General features: G+C 40.3%; 1 protein-coding gene across 2 annotated transcripts; it reads left to right on the top strand.

Annotated features, from left to right (window-relative positions):
• The first annotated feature begins 779 nt into the window (after positions 1 to 779).
• Positions 780 to 6,928, top strand: LOC118792015 (homeobox protein OTX2-like). 2 transcript variants are annotated; one of them, XM_036549697.1, is made up of 4 exons: positions 780 to 793; positions 4,122 to 4,351; positions 5,029 to 5,180; positions 5,726 to 6,928. In XM_036549697.1, the coding sequence occupies exons 2-4, from the start codon at positions 4,255 to 4,257 to the stop codon at positions 6,344 to 6,346; spliced, it is 870 nt and encodes a 289-aa protein (XP_036405590.1). In that variant the 5' UTR covers positions 780 to 793; positions 4,122 to 4,254; the 3' UTR covers positions 6,347 to 6,928. The 2 variants fall into 2 exon arrangements, with proteins under 2 accessions (XP_036405590.1, XP_036405591.1); XM_036549698.1 differs by lacking the exon at positions 780 to 793 and adding an exon at positions 2,309 to 2,364.
• The last annotated feature ends 6,678 nt before the right edge of the window (positions 6,929 to 13,606 follow it).

The following is a 13,606-nucleotide window of genomic DNA, read 5'->3' as shown; positions in this document are numbered from 1 at the left end:
TGTTTTGCTGTCGAGTCCTTGGGGGCTTTCGGTGAAAGGGTATTAAATACGGCTATTATTAATTAATCGTGTGATTGTGGGGGCCTCGCTTGTCATCATCACTTTGCCGCGTTAAGGAGTAGAACCCCACGCCTGCGGGTGATTCTCTGAAGATCACGCGCCGCTCTCTGCGCTCGAGGCTCCTGATTATTAAAGGGGTGGAAGGCTTTAGTAACAGTAACACCGACAGACCTACATTAAAACGGTAATACATAATAACGATTCATTGAAAGAACTGGAATATATGCTGTTCTCACCAGTCACCACTGGAGACACGATTTCGATACCTCATTGCCTTCTTGTTTCTGTAAGGCGTGTTTTATTATTATTAACCCCCCCGCCCGCCCCCTTGAAGTTGTCAGTCACCCCGGAGCAGCCATTGGCTGGGGAGGCTGCGTCAAAAAAGTTGCTGGCAAGGTTCGTCTCTCAGCAAATCTCCCTCAAGAGAGAAAAAGACGGAGGCCCTGACACTTCCATCGTCTCTTATTGGACGCGCACTTCAAATCTAACTCTGTAACTTCACCAAAGACGGAATCAAACATCCACCGTCTGTATTTTCTTCCACGGGATTTCCTAATGGTTTTGATTTTCCCGCAAAAATGTTGACTCTCTAAGTCCACTAATCATTTTTTCGTCGGACTCGTATTGATATATTTCACAGGATTTCACCAAGCTATTTATCCAAGCAAGCTATCACAGGGAGCGCCAAATATTTTTAAAACACTATATATCGAAGTTTGACCTTCGAAATCGGGTAAGTGTGAGGTCGTCGTACTGATTTACTTATGTATGCAATGAGATTACGATCGCGATTGAGCGTACAAACGAAAATCAGGAAATTTCATATAATTATCATATAAATATATAATAATTATATGAAATAGATAATTTCAGAATTTCTAATTTCACGCTAGTTTTGAATTAGGAGCTAGCCTATGTTTGTTTATTGCCTGGATGTATTTACATATTTTAGGGCTGGATCTCCAAAAACACAAATTTCATTTGCTTCATAGTTCTAGTAGCCATTTCTTATATTGTGATACTAACGATACAGTTCATTTGAGAAACTCAGTTACACTGCTACACTATTTATTTGTTTTACGTTTTTAAGAACTTTTTCTAATTAGCTCAGAACATTCTCTCGGTTTATTTATTTCTGAATCCCACCAAGTGTTGTCACTTGTAATGGAAATGCACACATAACAAAGAACGGTAATTGGGGAGGCGTGTATTAGAGTTTTCCTCCACAAAAACTGCATCCCCCCTCTCTCATCTATCGCTGTGATTCGGCCGAGTGCGCGCAGGCTTGGAGAATGCCAAGAGTGTCCTGGGACACGCGGGTCCGCTAGACTTGCGTCATATTTGTTTTTGTATTTCTTATGTATGCTACGCCCATGCAGAAATTAATTTCAAACTAAAAAAATCTCAGCGGAAACGAAATTGGCATTAGCTATTTTATCGATACCATGAACAACCTCAAAATAAATCCATCATTAGCAAGTGTTTGAAAGAATCAGGCCCAATTGTTCAAATGAAAATTTGCTACCGTTTTTCAAACAGGAACTCTATTTGTATACCTATAAAATGTAATTTCATTTTCAAGTAGTAGAACATCATCCCTGAAAGTTAGAGATTATTCTTATTTTAATGTGAAAAGGCATCAAATGTAATATTAATGGATATGAAATTGAACTGAACAAAAGTGAGTTAAGCATAAGTCATTAATTGTTTAATAAAGCAGTTTTCATCCAGGGTTATGTTTTAATCAGCTCATATTTATTAATGAAATAATTTGAAATAATTCAAATCTTTATCTTCATTACTACACGAGATCAATGTTTTTGAGAAATGCTGTCGGTCTTCGACGTGTTTCCGTTCTATGTGTTAAAATATAACGTCAAACACGTAAAATTGAAAGCACATTAAAAAAATATTTTCCTTCAAGTGAAAATATTTACTGAAATTGCATTAATGTAGAGGTAAACAGAAACAGGCCGTCAGATAGTCAGCTGGGTTTAATAATCAGAATGCCAGTCTTTGTCTTTGTGCTTAATTTTCATGAAGTAGAAATTTAATTAACTGAAAATGCGGCGCAGAGTCGATGCTGGCGTCCTGTAATCAGGCAGCGCGTGCCATCCGGATTATGTCGTTAATGTACAGAAAAAGAACAACAACATTTATTATAATTAATTCTTGGGCAGGGTAATTATCATCGAGTGTTTAAAAAGTGACAGATTGAACCGGGTAGCCGTTAGATATAAGAGGTGCAGTTGTGGTCCTAATCAGAGGAGACGTTCATCTGCTGCAACAGTTTCGGATCTACAGGTAGGAACTCAATTGTCAACTTTTATTCGAACCGTTGACCAGTGGTAATTTATTAATACATGTCATATAAAACAAGGGTTAACCTTAATTTAGCTCAATGGTTACTTTCCATTATAAATCACATAAAGGATCTCAGTAATGCCTAGTGTATTAATTCGTTTAAACGCACGCGTCAAGTGATATTGTTTGTGTATTTAAAAAACGATATTATTTAAAATCCTACATTTCGCTCTATTCGTTACGTGTACAGATTTATATTTTTATGCTTTGTTGGTTTTAACACTGTTTGTAATGACGACTTGTGATGAATTTGTTTGCGTTTTACAGATTAAATGAAATTTCGGGAGAAAAAAAAAGATAATGGCCTTTTTATTAAACGTATTAGAGATTTACAGGTTCGGCGAAAGGTTTCGAAATATCTGGAGAAATGACTATCAGAAGTGCTGGGCTACATTCGTAACATTCGCCATTTCGGGAAAAAGGTACCCTCTGCAAACAGAAGACAGTGTGATTGGAAATTGATTGGAGGGTTGAATTAATATTAGAATAAATCTGTTTCTTTTTTTGGGAAAACTGACCGTTGCCGTGAGTGTTAGTAATCCAGTAGGCTACTGTGGCCCCTTAAATGTCTGGCCAACGTGATATAGGGAGCGTCATACATTTATGCAGAACATTTAGGCGACAGTTTCATTATTTTGATTATGGGCAAGATTATGTATGTGAAACCATTTTGTCGACATTGTTATTTGCGCTTAGAGCACATGATTTCGCCAGTGCGAATTTATTAATAGCCTATGGCATAACTATATGTACACTATTCACAAAAGAATTTTAATTTATTGTGTGCCGCACATTTCTTTATTCCTTTCGCAAATTTGGGTGTTTAAAGTTGGTCATAAATTAGTGAAAAGGTGCTCTGACGGCAGGGAAAGCAGGAATTCTTAGAAGTTGATTGCATGTTTGCTCAACTTAAGTCTCGAAAACTAATCAACACTTATGGATGGCCTAATAAACGTGTTCTCACCTTGCAAATCAAATGGGGGGCAATTAATTAGGCGTAAAGGGCCTAGAAACAAGAAACAACCAAATTCAGACATATCGCATGGAGCAACAATTTAGAAGAGTTTTTCCCCTGGTTTCTAGTTATTTGCTTAAGTATCGTTGCTCACATTTCAATTACATTCCATTTAAATGTCCAGCGATTGCCATTACGCAGACAAAGACAGTCGATAATAATTAGAATAAAGATGCTGCGCTGGTTTAATGGTTACAAAATGGGGAGCGAGGAGTTTACTGTATTGTGCCTTTGTTTCTCGCCAACGGGGCTTTTGTTATCTGTATTATTTATCTGGTCAACAGTGGCCTTTGTCTCTGCCAAGAGCCCCAATCATGCCCCCTGTGTTGGAGACAATTAGCTGCTCCGAACCTGTGGGTCCTATGCAAATTGCGGTCCTTGTTGCGGCCATGTGTGCGCATTTGAACGAGCGTGTTTTGTTCTCCGAGAAGGCGTGTTACAATAATGGGATGTAGTCTTCTGAGGAGGGGAGACACGTTAGTCACAGGCTGAGCATCGGTCAGTTCACGGGGACAGCCAGGGGGTCCGGGACTCCTTCAAGAGCAGTGCACGAGCAGGACAACGCTCATTCTTAACTTCGCCTTTGCAGCTAACGGAGCATTTGCGCCCTTCAAACAAAACCACGAAACTGGGAGAAGCCGTCGGTCCCTGTGTTAATCAGTTATTCATACACTTTTTGCAGTTTTTGGACCCGGTCTACACATCGAACAAGCACGGACCGAAAAAAAAGGAAAGTGAACAACCAAGGACTAGACGGGGGCCTTCATTCTTTTTGCACCATTCTCACCAACGTCGCTCACCACTCCGATTTTAGCATGATGTCATATCTTAAGCAACCACCTTACACGGTCAATGGACTGAGCCTAACTACCTCTGGGATGGACCTTCTGCATCCGTCCGTTGGCTACCCAGGTAAGGAAATTTAACCCTTCTTTTCGCCATACAATATTTCCATCAGTGTGTGTGCTATCAGAGAACGTTTAAAATGGCCTATTAAACATTCATCCGAGTGAAAATAAAAAAACCTTCTGAAATATTTCTAGATTGCTGTACGTTTGCGCAAATTTCTGCATTATAATTTAACAGGCAGAGACTTTTTTAGTTTATACAACTCGAACGTTCTTGTAATAAATAGGTGACTATTATGTGCCTTGTGATAAATCATGTAGTTAAGCCCCTTTAATTATATTTAACGACCCTCCCAGTCTCTGGGGATTTATTTAATGTAACTATTAATTCACCACTTTCTATTTGCCCAAGGGCGTTCATTTTAAACACATAATTACGATTTAATGAGAGAAAGTTGGAACAGGATGTCATCAAAGCGTAACCTCCAGAGATACTTTGAGTGTGTCTGCCTGATTGTGTGTGCATGTTTGAGCGATCTGTGTTTGTGAGACGCTGAAAGTCACAAGAGTCACAACACACATTTTTTAAAAAAAAAAAGCCATTTACGACTTTCTACGATGAGTGACTATTAACCACAGGACATGCTTTCCAACAGTTTTCAACGCTGTACTGCTCAGATAATCGTCGTTGGTGACATTGTATAAACATACATTTGGAATTCGTGCTCATTTTCCCTGCAGCTACGCCTCGGAAGCAGAGACGGGAGCGGACTACCTTCACGCGCGCTCAGCTCGACGTCCTCGAGGCCCTGTTCGCCAAGACTCGTTACCCAGATATATTCATGCGCGAGGAGGTGGCCCTGAAGATCAACCTGCCAGAGTCTCGCGTACAGGTGAGCGACACCCACACGTGGAATTCTCCAGGTTATGCCCAAAGCCAACCAAAGCGTTGCGGATTTCCTCAAAAACACTCTCAAAAATTTTGGGGCTTGCATTTTTTAGAAGATGCTAAATATGGGAAATCCCTATTAGCATGGGCCTCTGAAACGAAGTTTAAAGGATAACTTTACGCAACACCAAAACTAATGACTAATAACTGAGACCTCCAAGTGGGAAACGACTGCTTTATTCGAGAAGGTTGTTGGAGTAAAAATGAAATGTCATTTAATGTGCTGATTGTTTTGATGACTGGCTGCTTTAAATGTTTTCAATCGTGGTAATAATTTGTTATTTAAATGACCACAATGACCGTTGAATAGTTGAATAGACCCCCCCCCCCCCCCCCCCCCAAAAAAAAAGCAGTTACAGTCACAGTCCCGTATCTATAAACACCGTTTTCCTTTCTATGTTTTGACTCTTTTTTACATTACAATTACCTTTTGCTCCAGCTTTCCACTCTGTTGATTTCTCTTGTAACAAATGTCTTGCTGTTTTCTAGGTCTGGTTTAAGAACCGGAGGGCGAAATGCCGACAACAGCAACAGCAGCAGCAGAGCGGAGGACCGAACAAAATTCGACCAGTGAAAAAGAAGAGCTCTCCAGCTAGAGAAGCGAGCTCAGAGAGTGGGGCGAGTGGCCAGTTCACACCCCCTCCCAGTACCTCAGTCCCTGCCCTCTCCACGAGCAGCGCCCCAGTGTCCATTTGGAGTCCGGCCTCTATTTCTCCTATGTCCGATCATCTTTCTACTTCCTCCTCCTGCATGCAACGGTCATACCCCATGACCTACACGCAGGCGTCAGGATACAGTCAAGGCTATGCCGGATCTACTTCTTACTTCGGCGGGATGGACTGTGGGTCTTATCTGGCGCCCATGCCTCACCAGATACCCGGGCCGGGCTCAGCGCTCAGTCCTATGAGTACCAATGCGGTTACGAGTCACCTCAACCAGTCCCCGGCCCCTCTCTCCGCCCAAGGCTACGGAGCTTCGAGTCTGGGTTTCAATTCTGCCCCCGACTGCTTGGATTATAAGGACCAAGCTGCATCCTGGAAATTGAACTTCAATGCCGATTGCTTGGATTACAAAGATCAGACCTCGTCGTGGAAATTTCAGGTTTTGTGAAACGAACAATTGCCAGCGAATTATACTTACAATACAAAACGATAATGAAGTAGACATATAGTCTCTACAAGCCCTTATGCAGACACGCGCGGTAAAGAGTATTCTGAGCTAGCCCTGTATGGGATGGTGAATTTGAGGTCGGTGGTGCCCCCTCCTTCACACATTTTTTCGCCCTGTCGACAAATTGGTGAGAGAAATTATATTATTCAGCATTGGCCATCGTTTCCATACCGTTAACCTCGCAAAGAGGAAACATGCGAGGGCCTCATTATCGTTTGCATGTGTGTCTGCTTGTGTCTGTCAGTCGGTTAACGGCACCTGTTGTTTAATTAAAAGAAAACGTGGAGTGAACTCTTCGTAACTTTGATCAAAGCCACGGAACAAATCGTTATCAAAGAAGAAAATGACCAAGATCCAATCCTTTTGGTTAAGTGCTTGGAATGGGCATGCGTTTCTTAAGCCTCTTAAAACTTGCCGACCTTCTTTCTGGTTGGCAAGCCGACGGACTCTTTGATCAGTAGGCTACGGTGTGTGGACTGCGCGCCCCCGAGGCGAACTGGATGCACTACTTTATTTAAGAAAAAATATGTTTATAAGGAATCAGTATGTAGTTTTTAAGAGACAATCAGTGTCTTATTAATGGTCCATCTGTGTTTTTTTTTTAACCTGTGCTAGCCTTCTAAACTGTGATCTGTTTATTGTATGCAAATTGTGAGCTTTGCAACAGCAAAACCCCTGCTGTCATTTTAATAAGAGGTATAACTTTTTGAACGAAAAAAGTAGTAATAATGAGGAGATGGTTGTGAGAAATTATAAATGAGAGACCAGGACGTCCCAAGTCGTATGAAGAGTTTGCTGAGAGGAGGAACTTGATTAAAGTCATGCCCCTTTCCGCCTGCCCCTCTATTTAACTTCCATGGATATGAATATGGCTCGAATGCTGGTAATGTGAGCCGCCGTATTTGGACACAATAAAAGTGGTTTGATTGGACCTTGAACGGCTATTTAATTCGAACTGCATTTTTTTGCGTGTTTGCAAATGTTGTTAGAATATTGTATATACAAACATGAATAAACCCAATTCTAGAATGTGCACGTGCGACAACGTTTAAATCGTACTGCGTCCTCCACTACTCCTAAAGGTTGCAGAAGTCTGTGTGTGGAAAAAAAAGAACCACGAGTATCATCCGTTGTATGTTATTTGAGATTTGATAGTGTGCCACAAGACTATGGTACTATGGTCACCATCGTAACTATAAAAAAAGAGGATATTGAGTTCCCCAAAGTATGATAATTCCATTTAGTTTGTACTGTTCTCGATAGCTAAAATTATACAATGGATATTATCTTTACAAAATGTATAGGACTATGGTGTGTCATTTACATTTTACATTTCTGAAATGCCCACCCCACCCCCAACGCACGCGCGCGCACATACTCTCTCTCTCTCTCTGTCTTTCATATACTCATATTGAGAGGAGGAGAAATCGGATTAATATCTTTAAAATTCTAAAGCGCCATTGCTTAATGCGTTCCTTAACAACAGCGGGGAAATGGAATGTAAAGAAGCATCTCGTTATTCGTCAATTCAATTTCGTCAGTTCACTTTTTAAGAAGTAAAGGGGTTCCCAGAGGTATCATTCCCACCTGAGTGAACATGTCAGATAATATAAACAGCGAAAAGGGCTACATTGCATGCATGTGTGTGAACTAAATGGACTGTAACAACATTTGAAATAAGACACCTCTTTACATAAAACAAAGCGCATTCATTTAAAATTACCCGTAAAATGGTGTAGAAACTGACGTTGTTGGGGGATATCGAAAAAGATTTATTCTGTCAAGAACAACATCGAAATCTAATTATTTCCCCGGCAAGGACAGGCTTTACGGCCTCTCGCTTTTTAAAGTTTCAGCAGTGTGTCGCATAAGAAGTGCTAATCCCCTCTCAAAGAGAAGATAATCCCAATATTTTACTGGCGGAGATTCTGTACCGCTCAGGTCAGTCCAATTTATGATCACCATATCACCGTCAGACTAAACGAAGTCGGGGGTATCCCACAAGTCTACCAACATTTTAAAAAACGCGCCAATCTACAATATTTGACGGATCTTGATTTACCACAGAACATGAACTGTTGGAAAATGAAGGTCTTCAAATGTATAACAGAATGTTGAATCTCACAGCAAAACGCACATTGCAAATTAAGTGATTTCTATGAGTTTTTAACCATCACCAAGTGATTACCAGGAAAGCACATTGCTCCTACATAAAGAGTATTTGCAGAATCTACATCTTCATATAGGCGACTCGGACGTTTTGAACCGTGGATGTCAGCATGGTTTGACAAAACAATACAAATTAGCCTAGTTATTCAAACAAAGCATATTGATAATTAAATATTGGGGTATACATGCAATATTTTATAGAATAAGGATAGGCCTATAGATAAAACATCTTTATTATAAAACTTACAGTTTTTTTATACTCTTCTGAACATAATCAGATTAGTAAGTGCCTAAAAGAGATAGAATAAAGAAAGGAACAGAAGAAAGACGGGGGGGAAGAGAGGAAAGAGACTTTCTGTCGGCTCGTCTGGTTATTTCAAAAGCTTTGACTCCGAGTACGCGGCGTAATTGTGCGTTGACTGAATGGAGCAAAGTCAATGGCACGCGGATCTTTAATTGCTTTCCATGCCTCTTCTGTCATTGTTAGAAGTCGGACTTTCAATTAGCATCCTTGACATTGCCAATAATCCATCGTTCACTCGGGTGGAAGCACGCTAATTAAAGTGCTAGCTTGAAATAATCGAAACATTTAAAGAATTCGGCTAATGAGAATCTTTTGACTTTGATTTTTTATGTTTCGTTTTGGGGATCTCACTTTGGGGGTGGGGGTGGGGGTGTCGGCCAATCGCTGGTAATAACTCATTTTCCTCACGGGATAGTCAGATGCAGAATAGTTTTGGCCAGTGTTTCTAGTGCATCTGCTGATAAAAAAATATTGACATGTAATCAACAACGTATGGACAAAAGAATGTGATAATATAGTGAGAAAAATGGTAAGATTAGCTACCCATATAGACAATTTAGAAAGAAAAGCCTAACGAGGTCGTATTCTGTTTTATAGTTCTTATCCAAAACATGAAGACGCATCTGCTTCTTCAGTGGCGTGTCTTTGTTGAAAGATACTGAAATAAAATGAGCGGTGTGCTAAGCAGTTCGTTGTATTCGTATGGCCCATGTCTACGATGTCAGCAATAAACAGAAAAAGAGTTGGGCTTCGCAGAACAGACTGTGCATTGAACGGATTATGAAGTGGAGGACGGTGGAGGGGGGTGGCATTCAATAACCGCTAGGGTGCTTTGTCTTTCCCTCTGAGTAACGGCTTCAAGCAACTGTTCCACACTGTTTTTTTTATTCTCAGACATTATTACCAGTTCGGCGGTCAGTGAAAGTAACGGAAACTAAATTGTAGCTGGCTATTTTCTTACATTTTCACTCGAAACATAAAGGACAAAGACCAAAACCAGATTGTTTTCTTTTTTCATAAATTCTTTTCAGAACTACAGTCTAAGAAGTATGCTACTGACCGCATCACGTACCAAATAATAAATTGTAAACATACCCATAAATATTGTGTCCAAAATTAATTCACAAGTATAGGCTCAGCCGAGCGAGCAGCATTTGGGCTTTGTATTTTATTTTGAGTCAGGGATTTAACCAGATGATATGTTGCTTTTTTCGTTAATTTCACGATTTGTTGCTGTCTTAAGGTTCTGTAAGAAATTAGTAGTCTTCCTGAAATTGTTTGCTCAACAACAAAAAGGCACCACAGCAAAACTAAGTACAATTCTTAATTTCTGTTTTCATGTGAATTCAAGGGACCGCATTACATTCATACTTATTTGATGTACCTGAATTGAGTTAATTCCGTTTAATCACTACCTATAATCATAGTTATATTATTTTATTTATTTATTTTTACTTTTATACGATGCTAATGTGAGATTCCACTAAGAAATTGATAGACCCGTACAAATGTCATTTCTCGTGTTTTCCTGCTGAATGTTACCGTAAAAGCAGAATTTACACTGCATTTAAATTCACGCCTCCCCCATTCTCCTCCTCTACGGTTTGTCCTTCAATCTGACAAACTAATTTAAGCAGGTGTCATTTTGTCGTTAAACAGCCTCATTTGTCATGTGGGTTAATGAAACAATGTTAATTATTTTGCGTAATTAACGAAGAAAGTCACACTTGCTTTTGCCAGTCAAGGTTAGGAACAAACTGTGAATTCGGAAAATTAACACCCACCCCCACCCCCCCGAGGGTTGTCACTACCACTGTGAATACACAGTTATATTGCACGCGACTTAGGCTACTATTTGTGTGCTAGATGCTAGATGTGCAACCTATTCCTTAATTGCAAGTGTGTGGGTGATAACAAATGACTGAACAAATGCCAATTTAGTTATTCCAAATTCAATGGTTTTACGCATTAATGCATATACAGCAGTTCACATTCACATAGCTGTACAGTTAAGGTACATGAATATCAAATATATCTTAGCACAAACAGAGTTGGCCTTAAACCTTCATGGCGAAATAAAAGAATATTGTGTAGGTAACAGACAATTAAGTTCCTTAAATTAGTCAATGAAAGGTGAGACCTTCCACGTAGCCTTACTTTCCAAAGCGAATAATTTTTAAATTTTGGCAAAAACAGGTTAGAGCTCGCTAGCACATACACTACATAATATTTAGGTTATTCATATTCCTGTTTAGAGCTTTAGTTTTTCATACGATGGAATGTGTTAACAAAATATAAAACACGAGACATAGGCTGTCGCATTTAACTCTATATGAGCTTTTGAAAATCTTCAGAACTTCAAGATCCTCTAAAGTCACGAATAAAATTCTTTGCTCTGTTACAGGTGGCCAAACGCGTGGTTCGTGACGTTGTGAGGGAGTAGCTCACGTGAGTCGTGTCCCCGTGTCCCGCTGCTGTCAGAGAAGTAGCCTGTGGGTGGGTGACTTCCCGCTGCGCAGAAGGCGTGCAGTTTCAAAACGCATAACAACGGCTTTCTTTGCATCAACAAATTTAACCAAAAGCACGTTTACACTAAAAGGACACATTAGTTTAACATTCCACTTGCACTGAGATAGAAACAGTCTCATCATCCGATGTAAAGTGCTGGATAAGCGAGGATAACAATCAAAAACACCTCTATGTAATAGCATAATTTGAAATAAATTTCTTGTAGGCCTATATCGTACTTGTGACAGCTGGCGACGAAATTGTCCAGTCGTATTTAAAGTCTTTTCATGTATTTTAAAAACAAATTTGATACACATATGTGATCTGAATTAGGTCGGGTTATTGAACACATACGCAGGCGAACGCATATATGCAAACGAGCACCGATGCGCTACAGTTCACTGGGCTCCAATGTGAGGACCGGAGCTGTGTCCTGCTGCTACTTTATGGGGACTACGATGTGCTTTAATGTAGCTAAAAAGAGAAATGGGATTAAGAGCAATGATGCAACTTTATGTCACAATCCGAGCAACGGAACGGAACGCACACAGTAATTACGTACTAAAAACTGCAATAAAAACGACTGGGTGGTGTGCTGGACGCACCTTCGGGACGCAAGAGGGACTCCAGGTACGGGCTATCACTTTAAATTTGACGTTGAAACATGAGTCCACCAATCGGCGAGGGATTAGGCGCCAGGCACACAGTCCCAACCTTGAGATTCATTCCTGCAGTGAAAATCTTTCGGTTTTAATTAAGCGCCGCACAAAACAGAGAGACATATGGGACCGGCAGACGCTGCATTAATCCCTTCATAGCATTTGTCGATGTTAAACAATGGGCTCTCGAGTTTCGAGGTGCCCCTCTGTCCGGCACGGTCACGCAGCTCCTGGGTTATTCCAAAGGACGAGGAACACTTGATCAAGTGCAGTGTAACGTGCTGACACACACGCCGTGAGTCCTGAAGACATTCTGAGGCGTGTTAATTGACAAAGGGTTTGCGCGGAAATCGGTCAGACCTGTCATTAAATTCTACGTTTAACACCGCGTAATCCAACGTGTTCTCGTTCTTTGCGTCGCGTTTTCCCAGTGAGGTTGTCCTTAAAGTAGTTTGTGGCGTCAGAATTTCGGTCTCCAAGACTAGAAAGAAGTTTTCCCCTTGACTCGAGCAGGAACAAATGTACCGTATAGGCTCGTGGAAAAAGTTCGGGGTGTATTGTGTCCCCGTGCTCCCCGGCACGATTACTGAAATCCAACTATCCAATTGGTCAAGCCTTGGCCGAAATGTATCATCTTGTTTTATTACAGTTTTCATATCGTCAATCACTGAACACCTCTTTCTGATCAAATTCAATATTTATTTAATATGAATTTAATTTGTATATTTAATAACACACAACTCTTCCGTTATTTACATGTTCTTCCTTCAACAGGTAGTACAGTCCTGTATCCATTTTTCCAAGTAACAATCTTTCTGTAAGTGTACTTCCATGTTAACATTATTATAATGATAATAATTATTTTTAGTATAGCAGCAGCAGTACTTATTACAGCCGGAGCTGTAGTTATAATGGTATTGCTGTTATTATTAGAGGGAAGAAGGGGAAGAAGGAACGATAGAAGGTTATATTTTAAACAAGATTTTTTAAACTTGACCTTGATGCCTCAAACGGCCACAAAAATGCAGATATTAATGGCGAGGAATTTATACACAAAACACGGTTTAAAAACTACAGAATTGATTTTGAATGTACATTCTAAGAATGTCTCCCCGGCCCACAGTTCCAAGATGGAGACCATCGGTTTAAAATAACAATACAACACACATTGAAAAGAAATATGTTAAAGAATGATACGGCCGCCTGCTTTATCAGTCGCGTGAGCTGCAATCTGTTCCCTTATTTCCTTTGTCCACCTCCACCATTTCAGGCCACGAGGACAAATCCTTTAAGACCCTAAAACACACAGTGTATGTGCAAATATGTAAATAAACACAGCACTGACTTCTGACTTCGCGCGGTCCACGGAAGAATATCCACCCATGGTCTGCTCTCTTTAATCGCCTTTCAATATGGTGAAAAAGCACTGTTCTCGGAATTAATTGGTTATGAATGGTTACTTTGTTCGGCTCCCAAGTCTTCAAAGCCGCTCTCAAAGGCGCTATAAATAGAGAAGGAAGCGAAATATCCAACTCGATGGGGAATGTTTAAGTGTCTTTT

This window comes from Megalops cyprinoides, chromosome 17 (assembly GCF_013368585.1).
Source record: "Megalops cyprinoides isolate fMegCyp1 chromosome 17, fMegCyp1.pri, whole genome shotgun sequence".
Classification (NCBI taxonomy): Eukaryota; Metazoa; Chordata; class Actinopteri; order Elopiformes; family Megalopidae; genus Megalops; species Megalops cyprinoides.
The sequence above is the reverse complement of the archived record's forward strand: the minus strand, read 5'-3'. Positions and strand labels throughout refer to the sequence as shown.